This window comes from Bufo gargarizans, chromosome 8 (assembly GCF_014858855.1).
Source record: "Bufo gargarizans isolate SCDJY-AF-19 chromosome 8, ASM1485885v1, whole genome shotgun sequence".
Taxonomy (NCBI): Eukaryota; Metazoa; Chordata; class Amphibia; order Anura; family Bufonidae; genus Bufo; species Bufo gargarizans.
Window position 1 is genome coordinate 137457128 of NC_058087.1, and position 21347 is coordinate 137478474.

The 21347-nt window shown below is 48.0% G+C and overlaps 1 protein-coding gene across 1 annotated transcript; it reads right to left on the reverse strand.

Moving 5' to 3' along the window:
- Positions 1-2058: 2058 nt before the first annotated feature.
- CDR2 (cerebellar degeneration related protein 2) lies at positions 2059-21194 on the reverse strand. The gene is made up of 5 exons (XM_044303736.1): positions 21006-21194; positions 7798-7910; positions 5050-5198; positions 3673-3837; positions 2059-3183 (listed from the first exon to the last, which is right to left on the reverse strand). The coding sequence occupies exons 1-5, from the start codon at positions 21082-21084 to the stop codon at positions 2352-2354; spliced, it is 1338 nt and encodes a 445-aa protein (XP_044159671.1). The 5' UTR covers positions 21085-21194; the 3' UTR covers positions 2059-2351.
- Positions 21195-21347: the final 153 nt, after the last annotated feature.

Consider the following 21347-nt stretch of genomic DNA (forward strand, 5'->3'; position numbering starts at 1 on the left):
GTCCGTTTTTTGCGGATCCGTTGTTCCTGAAAATATTTCCATATGTCATCCGTTTTTTGCGGATCCGCAAAAAACGGAACCATGTATAAATTTCAATAATCAAATAAAGTTGTTTGGATTTCTTTGAAAAAAACTTGAAAAAAAAAAATTTGTTATGTGTTTCCAGGAACGGATTCCGCATAAAACGGAAGACATACGGAATGACATCCGAATGTCTTCCGTTTTTTTGCGGATCCATTGACTTTGTATTGTACCAGGATCCGAATTTTGCGGAAAAGAATAGGACATGTTTTATATTTAAACGGACATACGGAACAATGGAAACGGACAGCACACATTGTGCTGTCCGATTTTTTCCAGGACCCATTGAAAATGAATGGGTCCTGATCTGTTCCGCAAAAAACGGAACAGATCAGGAAAGAAAAAACGGACGTGTGAATGGACCCTTAAGTATAGAAAGTTATCCCCCACACACACCACCTTTTTTCTTTATTTTTTTCCCCCTTCAAAATTATATTGGCTGCTCAGATGTGCAACAGAGGGTGGAGACAATCTGTGGAGTAAGTCCAAGTAGTCTGAAACCCCAAGTAGACATTTAATGTGAAAAGTTTGAGAAAACTCCAGTCATTACATACAGAAAATGGCTTCTCCAGGCTACAGAAATTGATGATCTATCCTCAGGATAGGTCATCAATATCAGTTTAGTGGGGGCCCAGCACTTGACACCCCCACCGATCAGCTAATCGGTACGAAGTAGGAGGGAGGCAGCTCTGTAGACTGACGTGGAGGCCATGTTGGGGGTAGTGTAGCTCCGCTCCCATGCACGTGAATGGGAGCTGAGATTCAGTATGCAGGGCCGGAAATCTACACAATGCGTGGCAGTCAGAGCCCCACTGGTCTGATATTGATGATCTAGGTCAGTACCTTGCAATGCACATTAATGTTAGCCAAACCATCATATTTTGGTGAAAGCAGCTGACCATCTAATGTACAAAGGGGATTCTTGAATCTCCCCTGACAAGATGTCATGGCGGAGAAATAGGGCAGTTGGGTTCCAATATGCCCAATCCTTTCACTCTCGGAGAAGATCACGTGTAGCCACCACAGCAGCTTGCTTTCATCTCCCCATTCAGAACACATGCACACCTAGCCAAACATGCATGCATGTATATAGGGGATCTGAAAGCATAGCTGTCAACCAAATGAGCATTCGGCCCACCACTATCTAATGTGTACTCCCAACTTTGGGTTTTATTCACAGCAGTGTCTACAGTATATGGGAATGCTTTTTATTCAGTACCTGAAACGGGTTTGTATAAAGAAAAAAAACATTACCAAAAGGAGGCACTAAATAATGGACAATTCCAGAAATCCATTACATGCTATGTGAACAATATCCTCTTTGCTTCAGTAAGTTGCCACCACTTTTTAGTAAACCACTTGCATTAAGCAACCAAAATGGCAGCTCTGCCTCTGCTTTTTGGCAAGAGGCATAAAAGAACATTGGGAACAAAACAATGGAAAATATATTAAAAATATCTAAAACAAACATTTACGAGAAATGATTTACAGCTAGAAATAAGTGCAATATATTAGTGTTCTGGAATACTACATCACAGTAGGATACGAAAGGTTATCTCCGAATGGGACCAATTATAGAGCCCCATCCCTCCCTCAGCTTTTATATAAAAATAATACCAAAAATATCGTACAACTACGTTTCCACAGCTCAGTTCCTACACGGCTGCCATGCATAAAATAGACCATTTATGTTGTGCTTTTCTCTACAAAGTAGACGACAAGCATGTAATACAAAGGTGACAACACACTGTCACACTAAAATGCTGCTGGTTGAGTTTAGAAACTTGACCAGCTATATCAAAAAGGAGTTGATGGGTTTACAAAAACATGCTTTCTTCCCCCCAAAAAAAAAAAAAACTGCTCCACACGAGTCCACAGGGTTATCTGTGCTACTGCAGCTCTGCCTCATTCACTTTCGTGGAGCTGAGCTGCAATACCAGAGAACCCTCAGACGGGGGTGCTGTTTTTGGAAGAAAGTGGCCATGTTTTTCCGATCCTGGACAACTCTAAGGTCTTCTCCTGGTGAGCACGGTAGGCAAAGATGGTTAAAGCTTGTAAGATACAACAAGGTGAACATCTGGGAGTGGATTACACTTCTTACAGTTTATCACCGATCTAAGTCATCTTGTTGGACACTGTAATTGGCTGATGAGGTAGCCATAAGACGTCTTTATGATCAAGCCTTAAAAATAATTTAGAAGGAAATATACATATGAACATATTAAGTTTAAGTAGTGGGTACAGAAGAAAAACACATGGAGACGAAGATTCTAGCTGCTCTGGGAGTTGGAGATAAGTTTGTATTTTGTTCGATGCTCGCTGATCTCTTCTTTGGTTTTGTTGATGCAACTAAATATTTCCTGAAAAAGAACTTTATACTCCGGCTGGGACGCAGGCGAGATGGGGTGGTGATTGGTGGAATGTAGGGTATTTGGTGGAGAGTTGTCTGACATGTTGGACAGCTTTGAGGTCTGGACAGCCTTGTGACTGAAGAAGTCATCCTCCATCTCACAGCGCTGAAGAAGCTCCTCGTATTTAACTTTAAGAGCACTGTACTGAGAGTCCACCTCGTTGAGCAGAGAAATTCCCCTTTGCTTCACAGCCTCCGTCCTCCTGATACAGGTCTCCTCATGACCATTACAAATGGATTCTGCGGCAGCAGTGGGAAGGACCAGCTCACTGCTGCTCCTTTTTAAAGGCTTTTTTCCTACTTCTGGTATAACCGGTTCAGACTCCAAGTCCTTTTCTGCAGTCTCTTTAAATGAGATGAAGATGGACTCTGGAATCAGCTTTTCAACACTGCTGGAGAATATACTATCTGACCGACATATCTGACGCATTTCAGCCACCTCAGCTTCCAGCTCTTCTGCCCGGGCATGATAGGAATCTCTATCTTTAAGAATCTGTTCTAACTCAGAATTTTCTTTCAAGACCTGATTATATTCGTCCTCTAAGGTTTCCCTCTTCTTACGTTCTAGGCTGAGCTGTGCCTCCAGAACAGCCAAGGTTTTCTTGAGATGCTCATTTTCCTCCTCAAGAGGACCAGGTTGCGTGTTCAGAGAGGTGATCTTCTCGGCAAAGACGTGATCATAAACAAAATACCTGCAAAAATGGAAAGGAATTTGTTTATAAAATATTTTGTGCAGGAAAAACCTCTTGGATCCAGGCTAGCAAACCATTTATCCCTTCACTGTCAGGTGAAGGAAGGAATATGGTGACCACTCTTGAGAACATTGCTTGCCAAGAGTAGCACATATCACTTTTAGCTTTTAGAATGGATAATCCAAATAAAAACCAAGAGAGATTAAATGTGGAGAAGATGGAAAGAGAAAGGGACAAGAAGATAAATATGAACAAGTCAAAGAGGTAGGAGATTGTGAGATAGAGGAGGAGAGTGTCCACATTGGACAAATGCTGTTATCGAGAAACTGGATAAGGAGGCCATCAATACAGAAGAAAACCTTTTTAGGCTCCTTCAGTAGTGCAGTGTAAATGTACATTAAAGGGACTTTTATCCATTTTTTTTTTTATGTTAGAGACTATCATTCACAGCCACAATGTCTTGACCGCATCAATATGTGTAAAACTTACTTGCGCAGGTCATAGAGTTCCTTCAGACAGGAGAAGCTGTGTGTTGATCTAGACTGGTCAAATCCCTCACGACTACGACGCACATGCCCTGGCTTCTTCAGATCTTCCATTTGTTTCTGGAGATCATCAATGTGAATCTGTAAACTTTCAATAGTGTCTGTCAAACTAAACAGAAAAAAATAAAAATTACTACAAAGAACATCGGCCCACCCCAGATGCAATTCACAAAATAATTATTGCTCATAAAAGGGCGTATTTAGAAAAAGATATTGTCATTTCAATAGCTTATTAGAGATGGACGAATTTTATAGGATGACTATTCTGCATGCAAGAAATGTTCATGTACAAGGAAGACCGGGGGGGGGGGGGGGGGTACAATGCAGATTAAGCATCTCCCTAGCCAAGGCCTTTAGAAGTAACATAGTTTATAAGGCTGAAAAAAAGACATCTGTCCATCCAACTCAGCCTGTTATCCTGCAAGTTGATCCGGAGGAAGGCAAAAAAAATAAAATAAAAACCCTGTGAGGTAAAAGTGACAGCCTACTTAAAGTTCCAAAACCAACTTCTAGAGCTATAACTAAACAGCTGATTTGATGGCAATCAATATCAATGTTAGACAGTTTTGTGGATTTTAAGAATACTGTGCCATATTTGCCTGAATAAGCCCACGCAGCAAAAACAGCAAAAGAAAAAAGCCCACTGTTTGTTTATGGCATTATTTGCCTCTGTATCGGAAATTGAACCCTCCATGTTTTTTGGTGATCCATTATAACCGAATTATTGGACGGAATGCAGAACGGAAGCCTTTCAAGAGGCATTCTGTATTACTCAGTCCTAATACATGTCTATGGGGGCGCATAATGGTTCCGTTATACATGACGAAAAAAATAGTCCAGTTGACAGGATAACAGAACCGTTATGCGCCCCCATAGACATGTATTAGGACGGAGCAAAACAGAATGTCTCTTAAAGGCTTTCGTTTTGCATTCCGTCCAAGAATTCCGTCATAACTCTGGAACCTATAACGTAATTCAATAATGCCAATGCGAACCCGCTCTTTAAAGGGGTCGTCTAAGTTACAGGAATATTCTGGTTACATCCAGTTATCACACAGGATAGGGACTAACTACTAGATTGGTGGGGGGGCTGACCGCTGAGACCCCCACCGATCACAAGACTAGAAGTTCCTGAAGCAGGTTGAGCATGAGACCTGCCACTCCATTCTCCATCCCTACGGGACTGTTAGAGAGATACTGCCATGCTCAGCCCACGTATGGGAGGATCGAGAGAGACAGCTGTCCGCTGAGCACTTGTTATCTCGTGTATATGGCAGCTTAGGTTGTAGTTCAGAACAGGAGTCCACACAAGGCCACCTACCTTACAATCTTCTGCTGTGAGGATCGGCTCTCCAGCACCAGCTTCTGATTGGCATCTTCTAGCTCTCTGGCGGTGACGTCCAGCTGCTCATACACCTTGGCGTGCTGCTCGTTCATGCGTCTCAGAAGTTCCACCTGCTTTGTCAGATACTGGCAGGAATAAAATAAAATAATTTTGTTAAAAAAAAAAAGGTGCCTTTTTTTTTATTATAGTAAGCTGACATTTCTACCACAACAATACAGTAAAATGCTTCAGACAACACTAATGGACTCTTCCTAAGTAGTATACGCTGATGGGTGCGAATGAGCGCAGGAGGCCTCGACAAATGTGCAGCTAATTGGCCTTCTTTACTTCAAAATAAAGACAATAGATAAAAATTCTCCTCATGCCTAAGCTAGGCCTGTGTACACACCAGGCCTCAGTGACAACGAGGCCACTTTACACCACTATGGACACAACCTGTAATGGTGGAGATTTATCAAAACTGGTGTATAGGAAAACTGGCTTAGTTGCCCATAGCAACCAATCAGATTCCACCTTTTGTTTTTCAGTGCTCTATGGAAAATGAAAGGATCAATCTGATTGGTTGCTATGGGCAACTTAGCCAGCTTTCCTTTGCACCAGTCTCGCTAAATCTCCTCCGTTCGTGTTTCAGGCCCAGTATGTACACATCTACACTTCCTAACAATGCAGTCTGTAAATTTGGGGCATTTAAAGGGGGTATGCCATCAATGTCAGATAGGTACATCTCCAGAACAGGGTCCCCCAAAGAAAAGGAGAGCAAACTGAGCATGCGCAGCTTGCTATGGGACGTCTGAAAATAGACAAGCAAGTGCGCGCAGAGATTTTGGGATCTTTCACAGCAGTGAATAGAGGGTGGATGCTCTCTCTTCACTTTGGGGGCCCCCTTCTGGAGATAGGTGCAGGTCTCAGAAGTGGGACCCGCACATAGCTGACATCCCTAGGCTATGCCATCAGTATCAGAGATAGGAATACCCTTTTAAGCCCTGTCCCTGACACACCCAAACCGGGCCACCCACTTCTGGGTGAGGTTTATTTAAGCGCTACCCCGTTTTGGCCCAGAATAAGTTGAATTTGCCAAGATGCCAACATTCAGGACAATCATAGCAAATTAGAGACTGTTGGCAACTATGCACAATCCCGACCCTGACTGACAGACGGCAGCATTACAGCTGAATTTTCCTACAAAATCGGGGCCTTTAAATACTACCCCCGGGCACACCCCAAATCCATTTGATAATGCCCCCTTATGGGATGGGTTTTTAATGAAAGCACCACCTGTTTTCAGCCTGAAACGAGGCAAATTTGACAAGAATTTGAGACTGTTGGCCACTAGGCACAGGCCCAGTCACCACAGCGGGTTTCAACTCAGGCTCATGGAAGAGGATCCAAAGCATAGGAACCTACTTTGCCATATTAAAGCGGTTGTTTCCCCCCTGAGGGCTTTTCTACAGACCCCCCCCCCCCCCATCCCCAGCGTACCCGGACCTGCAGTGGTAATCTACTTACCCGATATGTGCTGGGCCTAATAGGTAGTAATCTATAGTTAAATCTTTTCTAAAGGGCATCTGTCAGCAGATTTGTACCTATGACACTGGCTGACCTGTTACATGTGCGCTTGACAGCTGGAGACATCTGTGTTGGTCCCATTTTTATATGTGTCCGCATTGCTGAGAAACATGATGTTATAATAGATGCAAATGAGCCTCTAAGAGCAACGGGGGCGTGGCCGTTACACCTAGAGGCTCTGCTCTCTCTGCTATTACAATGCAGGAGTGATGACATCTGGTCCTGACAAAGTGCAGAGGTCGTGGCAGTTACAGAGAGAGTATAGCGTCTAGGTGTAACGTCAATGCCCCCGTTGCTCTTAGAGGTTCATTTGCATCTATTAAAAGATCCGTTTTCTCAGCCATGCGGCCACATATGAACATGGGACCAACACAGATGCCTTCAGCTGCCAAGCGCCCATGTAACAGGTCAGCCGGTGTAATAGGGAAATATTTTAAACCTAATTTCCCATTCTGCTCTGCTTTAATATTTCTGATATTCTAATCTAGTCCAGATTATTAGACATTTTATTAATACTCTCGTCCCCAGGTCTCTGAATATAATTACACAGACAGAGCTTAGACAGACAGTCCCCTGGTATTCCGCAGCTGCTTCATACGGCAGGGGATTTGTTCCAAAGTATGGATTAACCTGAAGTGCTTCGATATGACCTATTTCAGATTAGCACCTTCCTATGGGACAGGCAGAAAGTACAAGGGACTGGCAATGTCCTAGATATAACATAATTTCTAATGGTGCATTGACAATGCAATGCACATTCACATGGGAAGCCGTGCTTATCTAATTTCCATACATTCTGCAGAGCTGTATGCAAAATGCAGCCACAACAATGAACAGTTCTGTGCAGCCAAATTGTACCAGCCTCACGTACAGATTCTGGGCACGACCTACAGCCCAGCTTGGCTCCTACAAGGCATTAGAAGACTCTATCATGACAAACCAAACATGCAACCAACAGAGAGTCTCCTGGGACAGGAGCTCCTGAGAGCCAAAAGGAAGGCAGCAGAATTCTGAGTACAGCTCTGGATAGAACATACATACTCATCAGACATGTTAAGCATATGAAGCGTGAAGACACCACACTGAAGTGACCTCAATCTCTGCACAGCAGTATGAATACACAATGGGAAGCAGCAAGAGACAGGAAAAGCTTTGTACCTCAATTTCCTGGATCTGTTCCTGGTTGGTGTCATACATCTGCTGCAGAGACTCCTCAAGTTCTGTGTTGCGGTCCAGTAACGTCTTACCAAGTTCAGCTGCAAGCTGTAGATCTGGAGACGGACATGACAGAGATCATATAAACTGAAAACTTGAAGGATCAAGATATATATATCCCAATCTCAACATCACCAAGTCTGTCTGGGATTACATGAAGAGACAGAAGGATCTGAGCAAATCTTCAGCAGTAGATCTGTGATTCGTTTTTCAAGCTATTTGGAACTAACTCCCCGCTTAATTCCTTCTAAAAAATTGTTTGCAAGTGTACCTAGAAGAACGGATGCTGAAGGCAAAAAGGGTGGTCACACCAAATATTGATTGGATTTAGATTTGTCTTTTGTGCATGTTGCTAAAGGGGTTTTCTGAAGACCTATCCTCTTATAGATCATTAGTGTCTGATTGGTGGGGATCCAACACCCGGGACCCCAAACGATCAGCTGTTTGAGAAGGTACTGGCGCTCCTGTGAGCCCCGTGACCTTCTTTCAGCTTTGCCAAGGCCGTGAGACGTCACGGTCATGTGTCTCGTGTCCTAGGCGCTTCCCAGTCCCATTCAAGTATGAATGGGACCGAGTGCAATACCAAGCGCAGCCGCTATACAATGTACAGTGCTGTGCTTGGTGAGCAGGGAGAAGGCTGTGGCGCTCAGAGGAGAACCAGTGCTGATTGGCGGGGGTCCTGGGTGTTGGACCTCCACCGATCAGATCCTGATGACCCATCTAGAAAGGGTCGGAAAACCCCTTTAATTGATAAAAATAAACTATTAACACTTCTTAGCATTCTTACTTACCTGTCTAAAACTACTGTACTATATACACACACACCGTAAATAATACTATCTATATGTATGCGCAGTATATATGTATGCGCACACATACAAAAATCATTCTGGCATTACAAACATATAAAAGCTTTTAACCATTGTTTGCAAAAACAAACATAAAATTACTTGAAAAGTTTCTGCCCTGTAAAAAGCCACACGGTATTGTTACCTAATCTGGGCCGAGTTCAAATAGCAATTATCAGACTGGAAAAAGCAAATATCCTGTAAAGAACAAGTTTACGGAGCGCCGTCTACACGGCACCTGTGCGGAGTCAGCATTCATGGATTTACAGCGCATTTACAATACATCCACCTTATGGTGACCCGAAAATGGAAGCGCCACCAGGCCCAGGTGCATCTCCGTGATTCTCACCTCTCTGCTGAGGCGCCCCCTAGTTGTCAGAGGCAGGTTTGAGAGAAGTGATTATAAGCCGCAAAAGCCCTTCTATCATCCACAGCAGAAGGCTACTTTCACACTCGCGTTTGGTGCGGATCCGTCATGGATATGCAGAGATGGATCCGTTCAGATAATACAACCGTCTACATCCGTTCAGAACGGATCCGTTTGTATTATCTATATTAAAGACAAGATGGATCCGTCTTGAACACCATTGAAAGTCAATGGAGGACGGATCAGTTTTCTATTGTGCCAGATTGTGTCATAGAAAACGGATCCGTCCCTATTGACTTACATTGTGTGCCAGGACGGATCCGTTTGGCTCAGTTTTGTCAGATAGACACCAAAGTGGAATGGAGACTGATAGGAGGCAAACTGATGCATTCCGAGCGGATCCTTTTCCATTCAGAATGCATTAGGGCAAAACGGATCTGTTTTGGACCGCTTGTGAGAGCCCTGAATGGATCTTACAAACGGAAAGCCAAAACGCCAGTGTGAAAGTAGCCTAAGGCCTCATTCATACATTTGTGTCCGCAGTGACAAGATGGCAGTGGTGAAGATGTTCGCGTCCTTGTTTGGTCCGGGGGTCCATTTCTTGCCCTCTGCGTGTTAATTTAAAGAGCATTTCCTAGCAACGATCCGTAAACCACGGACGCCATCCGTGTTGTGCCCGTGTTTTTTCACAGACCCATAAACTATACTAGGCGTGAGGGATCTGTGAAGTAGCCACGGCCCTGTGGACCGTGAAAATTCACAGATTAAAATCTATAGGTACATGAGCTCTCCGTGGAGAACATGGACAGTACATATCCGTGATTCCCTGACGTGTGAATACGGCCTAATACAGTTACCAGCAAAGTTAATGAGAGCTGACAAACCTCACGCACACTGCACGTTTTTTTCACACAATAGTGGTCGCCACCAGTGATGACATTCCTGCCCGATACGAATGACAGAGCGTTACTCTGCCCGTCACCAGCACCGAGCAATCCTCCGACCTTCTGCACGGGATCCCTTCACCTATTACTTGAAGTCACTGTAGTTAATTCTGCAACCTGGTGGATGAAGCAATAATCTTCACATCTACGCCGACGCTCTGGCTGCAGGAAATCAGCGCCGGTTAACCCTTAAAATTTGACTTCTGTACATCTATGCAAATTGGGATTATGGATACGGTTATAGTTGTATGCATTTTCTTGTCTGGTGGAATAGGATGAACCGTCCATAGAATTTATAGATCAGTTTTCCATAATTTTGTCTCAAATTGTAAACGGATTTCAAAAATTCCCCTCACGATGAATTCATTACGCCGTTTCCGCACAAAGTATGCTTGATTACGATACGCACGCCTCTTAACAATTGTGGTGCATAATGGGTGGTTCATGCACCGGGAGCTGGGGTAAATTATCCTAAGGCCTCCTGCACATGACCGTACCCGTTTTTGCGGTCTGAAAAATCGCATTTCGCATACCGGCCGTGTGCAGCCCGCATTTTCCCCTTCCGCAGATCCCGCAGCATGTTACAAATTTCCAAAAAAATGGACAAGAATATATATATTTTTTTTTTGTATGGATGCTAAAACTACTGTCGTGTGCATGAGGCCTGAATCTGTTGGCTGCACAGGGGCCGCCAGTACCGACAGTGTTCTGAAAAGTGCCACGGGCACGGTTAGAAGGGGGAAAAGTTGAAAATTATTGCGCAAAACGTGCCATGTGCAAAAATGTGTTACTTTTTTTTTTTTACAGAAATTCTCCGTATGGATCTATCCCAACTAAGTAGAAGTCAGACAGGGCCAACTAAAGCGGACTGTCACAGGAAGGTGCAGAAGGCGAGTACATTGAGGATGACTAGTTGTTACGGCATGCTGAGGAAGTGGAGGGGGAAGGGGGCGCTCTGACTACCGGGGGTGAGTGGGCATGGAACTTTTTTTTACTGGCGGGGGGAGCTGTAACCATGTAACTACTTGCATTCCCCATGTATTATTCCTGCTAGAAGTTTACAAATATATTGTTACCTGTAGCAGGTGTGTCCGACTGTTAAGGGATATGCCCCCAACTGGTAACCCCCCTTTGTACCTTTGCTGCAAGCGCTAGCAATGAATTCATAAATTCTAGTAGGAATAATAAAGGGACAGCACAACATAGAGCCAAAAGAATAGATGCTCCAGAATGATTACAGGGGGATGCAAGTAGTTACTAAAACTGACAAGTCAGGAGAGGTGACAGGTCCTCTTTAATGCCAGGCTTGGAGATTGAGTACCCGTAAAGCATGCCAGTGCAGCCCGCCAACCTTTGGATTTTTTTTTTTCCAGGCCCAATGCAAGCAGATCCATACATATATCCTATGAGATCCAGGATTCAGAGCACTTGTAACCTGGAAGAATTTAACATGTACTTGATAAATTCATCAGCGAGGATGCCCTGTATACCGATGCAAACTGCTAAACGACCCTTAAAAAAAAAAAAAAAAAACACGCTGCCACATTTTAAGATGCCAGCTGCTAACCCAGGGTGGATTTCCACACAGCAGTGAGAATTAAAGCGCCATCCGTGACTAAACAGACCGAGCAGGGCACAGCTGCACGGGACACAGAGGGGTCATTCACAAACGTGACAGCGAGGGAGGGGGGCTATGCAAATCACCACTCTTCAGAAACTGACTCCATACCATATATACACCATTCACAACTGCCAAAATATATGTTATGTAGAGATACAGGGGGGGGGGCCTAATGTGTCATGTAGAGAGACAGGGGGGGGGGCCCTAATGTGTCATGTAGAGAGACAGGGGGGGGGGCCTAATGTGTCATGTAGAGAGACAGGGGGGGGCCCTAATGTGTCATGTAGAGAGACAGGGGGGGGGCCCTAATGTGTCATGTAGAGAGACAGGGGGGGGGGGCCCTAATGTGTCATGTAGAGAGACAGGGGGGGGGGGCCCTAATGTGTCATGTAGAGAGACAGGGGGGGGGGGCCCTAATGTGTCATGTAGAGAGACAGGGGGGGGGGGCCCTAATGTGTCATGTAGAGAGACAGGGGGGGGGGCCCTAATGTGTCATGTAGAGAGACAGGGGGGGGCCCTAATGTGTCATGTAGAGAGACAGGGGGGGGGCCCTAATGTGTCATGTAGAGAGACAGGGGGGGGGCCCTAATGTGTCATGTAGAGAGACAGGGGGGGGGGCCCTAATGTGTCATGTAGAGAGACAGGGGGGGGGCCCTAATGTGTCATGTAGAGAGACAGGGGGGGGGCCCTAATGTGTCATGTAGAGAGACGGGGGTGGGGGGGCCCATCAATATAGCTTGCTTGTGCGACTACCACTCCACACAAACTCCTCCAGCATGGGGGCCCAGGACCCCCCTCCTAATAATAAAGGGGGCCCTAGCGATTGTACATTTATCATCTATCCTGTAGACAGGTGATAAATGTTTTTCATGGTCTAACCCCTTTAAGTAGATTGTCTGAGATTAAGGAAACGAGGTCATTTTTCTTTCCCAGACACAGCGCCACTCTTGTCAGTGGGTGGTTACGATATAGCAGCTTATCCATATTTAAGTGAATGGGAATAACTGCAGTACCAGACACGTCCAATAGACAAAGGTGGTGCTTTTTCTAGCCAAAAGAACAAAAAAAAATATATAACAACAATCAGATCCTTTTTCTAATCCTGACAATCTCCAGAAAGACAGGAAAAATAATCCATCCACAATGCACAACAAACGTTCCCACAGACATAAGATCCCAAGGTACTTTCCTCCCAATCTCCACCTCTATGACCAGCTCAAGGCAATGGAAAACAGAGAAATCCTTTCTGCCCAAGGAATATCAAGACTGGATGTAGATGAAGGACGTGACCCTGCTGTTCGTCGGGGTGGGGTTATCGCTCATGAGCAACGTGCTTGGGATTCTCAGAGGAAAATATGCAACTAGAGGAATGTATGAATACACAAAAGAGGCATAAAAGACATAACAAAGAGAAGCAAAGGCATCTGAAGCAACATAAAGCGGGTGTTACACAGCGGATAATGCAACTTCCTGCCCTGGTAGAGTCATAGTCTACCGAGTGATGGCCGAGACTAGAGATAACGAATTTCGTAAGCGGAAATTCGCTCCACACTTCATTTGGTGGTAAAAGGTGAATTGCATTATGGATTCTGTTACCACGGACCATAACGCAATTCTATGACGGAATGCATAACGGAATGCCTTTAGAGACATTCCGTCATAATAGAAGTCTATGGGCTCTAAAGGCATTCCGTCATAGAATTGCGTTATGGTCCATGGTAACGGAATCCATAAGGCAGTTCACCTTTTACCACCAAACGAAGCGTGAACGCATTTCAAAATATGAAATTCACTCATCTCTGGCCATGACGTCTCCTCCGTAGTCAGCGTGACCTGTGGACTGTGCTAGCAGTAAAACCATATGGACGAACGTAATACGGGTGCATGGTGTGCACATATCAATGCCAGACACCACGGGTCAAAGGAACGGAACCTACAGCTCCATAGTACAGGCTCAATGGGCGGATTTACTAATCCTGTAGATGGCGGAAGCTTAGGCAGACTGTCAAGACCTGCACAAGATTTATCATGGACTCGAAGATCAATGTGGTGCAGGGATAGACACTTTTCTCAGTTCAGTCACACAACCCCCCCCCCCCCGGATCAGTTCAGTCACACAACCCCCCCCCCCCCCCCGGATCAGTTCAGTCACACAACCCCCCGGATCAGTTCAGTCACACAACCCCCCCCCCCCCCCCCGGATCAGTTCAGTCACACAACCCCCCCCCCCCCCCGGATCAGTTCAGTCACACAACCCCCCCCCCCCCCGGATCAGTTCAGTCACACAACCCCCCCCCCCCCCCGGATCAGTTCAGTCACACAACCCCCCCCGGATCAGTTCAGTCACACAACCCCCCCGATAGTCAGTCACCGCGGGATCAGTTCAGTCACACAACCCCCCCCGGATCAGTTCAGTCACACAACCCCCCCCGGATCAGTTCAGTCACACAACCCCCCCCCGGATCAGTTCAGTCACACAACCCCCCCCGGATCAGTTCAGTCACACAACCCCCCCCGGATCAGTTCAGTCACACAACCCCCCCCGGATCAGTTCAGTCACACAACCCCCCCGATCAGTTCAGTCACACAACCCCCCCCGGATCAGTTCAGTCACACAACCCCCCCCGGATCAGTTCAGTCACACAACCCCCCCCGGATCAGTTCAGTCACACAACCCCCCCCGGATCAGTTCAGTCACACAACCCCCCCGGATCAGTTCAGTCACACAACCCCCCCCGGATCAGTTCAGTCACACAACCCCCCCCGGATCAGTTCAGTCACACAACCCCCCCCGGATCAGTTCAGTCACACAACCCCCCCCCGGATCAGTTCAGTCACACAACCCCCCCGGATCAGTTCAGTCACACAACCCCCCCCGGATCAGTTCAGTCACACAACCCCCCCCGGATCAGTTCAGTCACACAACCCCCCCCGGATCAGTTCAGTCACACAACCCCCCCCGGATCAGTTCAGTCACACCACCCCCCCCGGATCAGTTCAGTCACACAACCCCCCCGGATCAGTTCAGTCACACAACCCCCCCCGGATCAGTTCAGTCACACAACCCCCCCCGGATCAGTTCAGTCACACAACCCCCCCCGGATCAGTTCAGTCACACAACCCCCCCCGGATCAGTTCAGTCACCAACCCCCCCCGGATCAGTTCAGTCACACAACCCCCCCCCGGATCAGTTCAGTCACCGATCAGTTCAGTCACACAACCCCCCCGGATCAGTTCAGTCACACACCCCCCCCGATCAGTTCAGTCACACAACCCCCCCCGGATCAGTTCAGTCACACAACCCCCCCCGGATCAGTTCAGTCACACAACCCCCCCCGGATCAGTTCAGTCACACAACCCCCCCCGATCAGTTCAGTCACACAACCCCCCCCGGATCATTCAGTCACACAACCCCCCCCGGATCAGTTCAGGTCACACAACCCCCCCCGGATCAGTTCAGTCACACAACCCCCCCGGATCAGTTCAGTCACACAACCCCCCCCGGATCAGTTCAGTCACACAACCCCCCCCGGATCAGTTCAGTCACACAACCCCCCCCGGATCAGTTCAGTCACACAACCCCCCCGGATCAGTTCAGTCACACAACCCCCCCCGGATCAGTTCAGTCACACAACCCCCCCCGGATCAGTTCAGTCACACAACCCCCCCCGGATCAGTTCAGTCACACAACCCCCCCCGGATCAGTTCAGTCACACAACCCCCCCCCGGATCAGTTCAGTCACACAACCCCCCCGGATCAGTTCAGTCACACAACCCCCCCCGGATCAGTTCAGTCACACAACCCCCCCCGGATCAGTTCAGTCACACAACCCCCCCCGGATCAGTTCAGTCACACAACCCCCCCGGATCAGTTCAGTCACACAACCCCCCCCGGATCAGTTCAGTCACACAACCCCCCCGGATCAGTTCAGTCACACAACCCCCCCCGGATCAGTTCAGTCACACAACCCCCCCCGGATCAGTTCAGTCACACAACCCCCCCCGGATCAGTTCAGTCACACAACCCCCCCCGGATCAGTTCAGTCACACAACCCCCCCCGGATCAGTTCAGTCACACAACCCCCCCCGGATCAGTTCAGTCACACAACCCCCCCCGGATCAGTTCAGTCACACAACCCCCCCCGGATCAGTTCAGTCACACAACCCCCCCCGGATCAGTTCAGTCACACAACCCCCCCGGATCAGTTCAGTCACACAACCCCCCCGGATCAGTTCAGTCACACAACCCCCCCCGGATCAGTTCAGTCACACAACCCCCCCCGGATCAGTTCAGTCACACAACCCCCCCCGGATCAGTTCAGTCACACAACCCCCCCCGGATCAGTTCAGTCACACAACCCCCCCCGGATCAGTTCAGTCACACAACCCCCCCCGGATCAGTTCAGTCACACAACCCCCCCCGGATCAGTTCAGTCACACAACCCCCCCCGGATCAGTTCAGTCACACAACCCCCCCCGGATCAGTTCAGTCACACAACCCCCCCCCCGGATCAGTTCAGTCACACAACCCCCCCGGATCAGTTCAGTCACACAACCCCCCCCGGATCAGGTTCAGTCACACAACCCCCCCCAGGAATCAGTTCAGTCACACAACCCCCCCGGATCAGTTCAGTCACACACAACCCCCCCGGATCAGTTCAGTCACACAACCCCCCCCGGATCAGTTCAGTCACACAACCCCCCCGGATCAGTTCAGTCACACAACCCCCCCCGGATCAGTTCAGTCACACAACCCCCCCGGATCAGTTCAGTCACACAACCCCCCCCGGATCAGTTCAGTCACACAACCCCCCCCCGGATCAGTTCAGTCACACAACCCCCCCCGGATCAGTTCAGTCACACAACCCCCCCCGGATCAGTTCAGTCACACAACCCCCCCCGGATCAGTTCAGTCACACAACCCCCCCCGGATCAGTTCAGTCACACAACCCCCCCCGGATCAGTTCAGTCACACACCACCCCCCCGGATCAGTTCAGTCACACAACCCCCCCCGGATCAGTTCAGTCACACAACCCCCCCCGGATCAGTTCAGTCACACAACCCCCCCGGATCAGTTCAGTCCACAACCCCCCCCGGATCAGTTCAGTCACACAACCCCCCCCCGGATCAGTTCAGTCACACAACCCCCCCCGGATCAGTTCAGTCACACAACCCCCCCCGGATCAGTTCAGTCACACAACCCCCCCCGGATCAGTTCAGTCACACAACCCCCCCGGATCAGTTCAGTCACACAACCCCCCCCGGATCAGTTCAGTCACCACAACCCCCCCCGGATCAGTTCAGTCACACAACCCCCCCCGGACAGTTCAGTCACCAACCCCCCCGGATCAGTTCAGTCACACAACCCCCCCCGGATCAGTTCAGTCACACAACCCCCCCCTGGATCAGTTCAGTCACACAACCCCCCCTGGATCAGTTCAAGGGGTATTCCCATCACAGACAATGGGGGCACATCGCTACGCTGAAAACAGAGCGGGAAGAGATGGGGCTGGAGGACTTTGGGTTTCCCAGGGACAGCCAAGCTCTCTCCACATACAAAATTAACAGGAGTGCACCGCGCTTGCGCGGCCACTGCTCCGCTATTTTCCGCAGCCCCATAGAAATGAATGGAGGACGGCTACATATTGCGCCCTCCGCCACCGTCCCCGCTCTCGGCGTAGGTGCGGCTCCCAGAGGTGTGACCTGCACCTATCAGACAATGGGGGTGTATCCTAGCGATATGCCCCTATGGTCTGTGATGGAAAAACCCCTTTAAGTCACAACCCTTTTTTTGGTCTAGGTGCAGTGGAGGTCTCTAAAACAAAAAGGCGCCAAGACCAATTTTAGGCATTCTGAAAATGCCTAGGGGCACCCTCCTTAGCAAATGTGGGCCACTGTGCCGCCCTATGGCGCTCCACTAATTGCCAGATGCTCTACCCTACAAGCAATGCTCTCATGCAGCCGTCTGGGATGTTTATGGACGGATAATTAACAAAAAGTTAATTATCAAATGGTTTAACCTGACAGTCTGATCATCGGCCAAGTGGACAGCGTGGAAGCAGTCCGTCCCAGAGTCCACGCGGAGGAGCAGATCACATCTCCTATTGCATAATCCACTGCTCCCAGGTGCAGACACCTGATCTCAGCACAATCTGCACCGACAAAGGATTACATAAAACGGAGATACTAATATCTCTTATGTTACAGAGGTTTTTTGTTTTTAACTAGGTTTCCCCTTAGTGTCCAATCTCTCTAGTTTTTCCCCTTTTTTTGCAGGGACTTGCAGTGCTCCAGGCCCCAAATCAGGGCAGTGCGGAGGTACAGCCATCAGAGCCTATGCAGATAGTGGAGTTCAGCAGTGATGTATATATCCATATTCAATAAGCTCCCCCTAGTGGTGGATTCAAGCAGACAAAAAAATAAAAAAGAATATATAAAAAAATTAGATATAGACGAGATAGAGATATCTCTATCAATGAACAGATGTCATATGTGTGTCTATATAGAACATGCTCGTATTTCAGACAAGAATAGACCCTTCTAATGGTAGGAGGGAGAAAGATGCGCAATGCACACGGAAGGTATCTGTATTTTGCAGATCCGCAAATCTGACACGGTCGTGTGAATGAGGCCTGTGTCATTGGAAGCTGGGCATTTGAAGCTCTGTAGTTAGTGCCCATATGGGATTTGGGCAGGAAGGGGGGGGGGGGGGGTTACCAAACTTCATACCCATTTTGTGGCAAAAAAATAAATAAAACAAATCTGGCTCGTATTGCTACATGTGACCACGCACTGCCATACAGTCTACTAAAAGAGACTGACAATTAGCCAATTAGCCATATGGATTTTGGGGGTCATTTAACAAACTGGTGTAAAAGTAGAACTGGCTTAGTTGCCCATAGCAACCAGATTCCACCTTTCATTTTCCAAAGAAGCTGTCCAAAATAAAAAGAGGAATCTGATCGGTTGCTATGGGCAACTAAGCCAGTTCTACTTTACACCAGTTTGATAAATCTCCCCCTTTGTGTCTGGATCCAGAAAAGAGGAGATGTTCACATGGTCTAAATCTACGTGAACGCCACACCGTCTGCGCCCCACTGTTTCCGATAGGAATCGCACATAGATCTTAAAGACACATCAAGAAATGATAACGATAATCTTTATTTATATAGCGCCAACATATTCCACACAGCGCATTACAGCGATAGGTCACTTCCTGACACGGAATCTGTGCGGAAACTGCAAGCGGGCGAGCTGTAGTGAATGGGGCTAATCCGTGGCATCGCAGACTGCAAATCCACGTCAGAAAGCCGGCTTATCAGGCTTGGATTTCCTTTGTGGATTACACACCAATGTGTATTTTCGCCCTTAGTCCTTCGTTTAGATCCGTGGGGGTCCAACACCTGATACCCCCACTGTCACGCCGTGTAATGCAGCTCAGCTCCCATTCGACGCAGGCGCCAGAAACTGTAAACTTTCCGCCATTTTGGAATTTCCTCACCTCAGTTGCCGCCACCCGTGCTGCTCCTTATCTTTTACACAATTATTGCTGTGTGTAAATCGGCCTTTGGTCACACTTCATTCATTCTACTGGAGTGAGAGGAACTAGGACTGATTTATTACGGGGGACTTTACGCTTTAGCATAACTTCAATCAAACCATGTGAAAGGGCAACTTCCCAGTTGAATAAAGCGTGCGCGATTAGATAGCCTGGGTTAGGTAGACATACGGCATAGCACAGGCTCACCATTCAACTCTCTAACGGCGGACATGTTACTTTTCACGTCTCAGGTTTTAGATGAGCGTACTAGGGTTAGTTCTGTACCCCTAGTGATCTATTATCATGTTTGTTGGGGTCATGAGACCCACCGAGGGACGAACAAGTGACCATGAAAAAAAAAGATCAAAAAGTCGCTGCATATAGTAGGTGGGTCAGCAAACCATCAGCCACATTGGTGGCAGGTGGAGCTAAAGAGAAAAATATCATGGAATACCCCTTTAAAGGGGTTGTTTAGCTCTAGGGAGTTTTTCTGCAGACCCCCCCCAGAGTGGCCAGACCGAAAATTGGGAATCATGATCACCTGGTCCCCGCTGCTGGGTTCTAACACATTTGCTTGTAGGTCCCCCCGTGTCAACATCCGGTCACATGGCCACAGCAGACACGAGCCACCCGTGCATAACATGACCAAGAACCATGACGTATGGGTGACACGTCATTGGCTGCAGCGCCACGTGATCCATGTCAAACCGGAGCTGCGGAGGAGCTGAAACGCAGTACTAGGGACCAGGCAAGTATGATTCCCACCCACAGGGGTCTGGTGGTGGGCTGGTCTGCAGAAAAGATCCCCAGGGGTAAATAACCCCTTTACGACAATAGGACGGCGCTCCCCAATCCTTACATGCAGCTCATCATTTTTTATATACCGCCCTATAGTGATATGCGGTGCCCAGTATATAGCCCTATAGTGAGACAAGGAGCACCATAACTGTAAATCCCCATATGGAGCACTATTTTTACAAACGCACCAATACAGTAGTAGTACACAACACCCCATATTACGGGGGCCAGCTTCATAATGTCATAATAGCACCCCATATTACGGGGGCCAGCTTCATGTCATAACCAGCCTGTCCCACTGGGTTTTCTCTCTGCGGAGTCAATGGCCACCCTTCGTCCGCAGAGGAGCAGGAACTGAGGCCAAAATGCATTCGTATTACGCCGATCTGAAAGCAGCCTTCGGAAGAGCGCCACGGGGCCCTTAGTTCCGACAATCAGACCCACACTCCCCCACAGCGCTGACACAGGGTGACATTTAAAGGGACAGCATAAAACACACCACATCCACCGGAGAATGCACACAACATAACCTCTGAGTCCTCTGCACACGAAGACGGTGCGATCTGATGATCGCCATCACCGTAGAGCTGGCTATAAATGTCATGGTAATCAATGATCGCAAATAATGATCGCGTTTATAGTACTTGTTCCAAATTATCCATACACGGAAATGTCGAATCTATCCATGCTAATTAAGGACAAACCTTAATGTCCACCCCCTTTCAAATTGATTCCTGACTTAACAGTGGATCTCAGATCCTCATAACTGATTGCTTCCAAAAATTAGGCACAAAAAATGTAAGGATCGTGGCTGAGCTAAGACAGCAGTGCAAGTCAAGGTATATAAGGCACAGCACACAGCAATTAGCAGTAATGGCATCTTATCAGATCTGCACTTTCTATGGTGATCCTTGAAGATCCAGCAATGTGACTGCTTAGACAATGAGCACAGTCCTGGAGGAAGGGTGGATCACAATGCGAGGAGTGCACAAGACGCTGGCTGCACATGGGACTGGCCCGACGATCACTCACCTTGCTGCAGGTCCTGGTGATCGTACCACGGCTCATCCTCCTTGATCTCAAACTCCTCCACATTGCTATCGGTCAACATGATGGCAGCAGGACGGATAGAGCTCCGCTCCTCCGGGACCCCAGGCTGCTGCAGGCGGCGGCGGAGGATGCTGACAGCTCAAGAAGCGGCTCTCTACTCTCTAAGTTGCCCCTCCCGCTTCCATCTCCCTCTTTCCGGAAAAAGCCGAACGTTTCCGAACAGCGCCGCAACGTGGCATTCGGAGTGTGTGACGTCTCATCGACACGTGGGAGGGGTTGTTTACAAACGAACCAATAGAAGGGCGGGATGAAGTGACAGCGGAT

Bases quoted from the DNA above. Each gene is read 5' to 3' on its own strand.
- CDR2 (XM_044303736.1), bottom strand. From the start codon at position 21,084: ATGTTGACCGATAGCAATGTGGAGGAGTTTGAGATCAAGGAGGATGAG. The intron at 5,199-7,797 runs GTACAAAGCTTT...TATTCCTGCCAG, and splicing joins AACAGATCCAGGAAATTGAG to TATCTGACAAAGCAGGTGGA. The intron at 3,184-3,672 runs GTAAGTTTTACA...CCATTTTTGCAG, and splicing joins GAACTCTATGACCTGCGCAA to GTATTTTGTTTATGATCACG.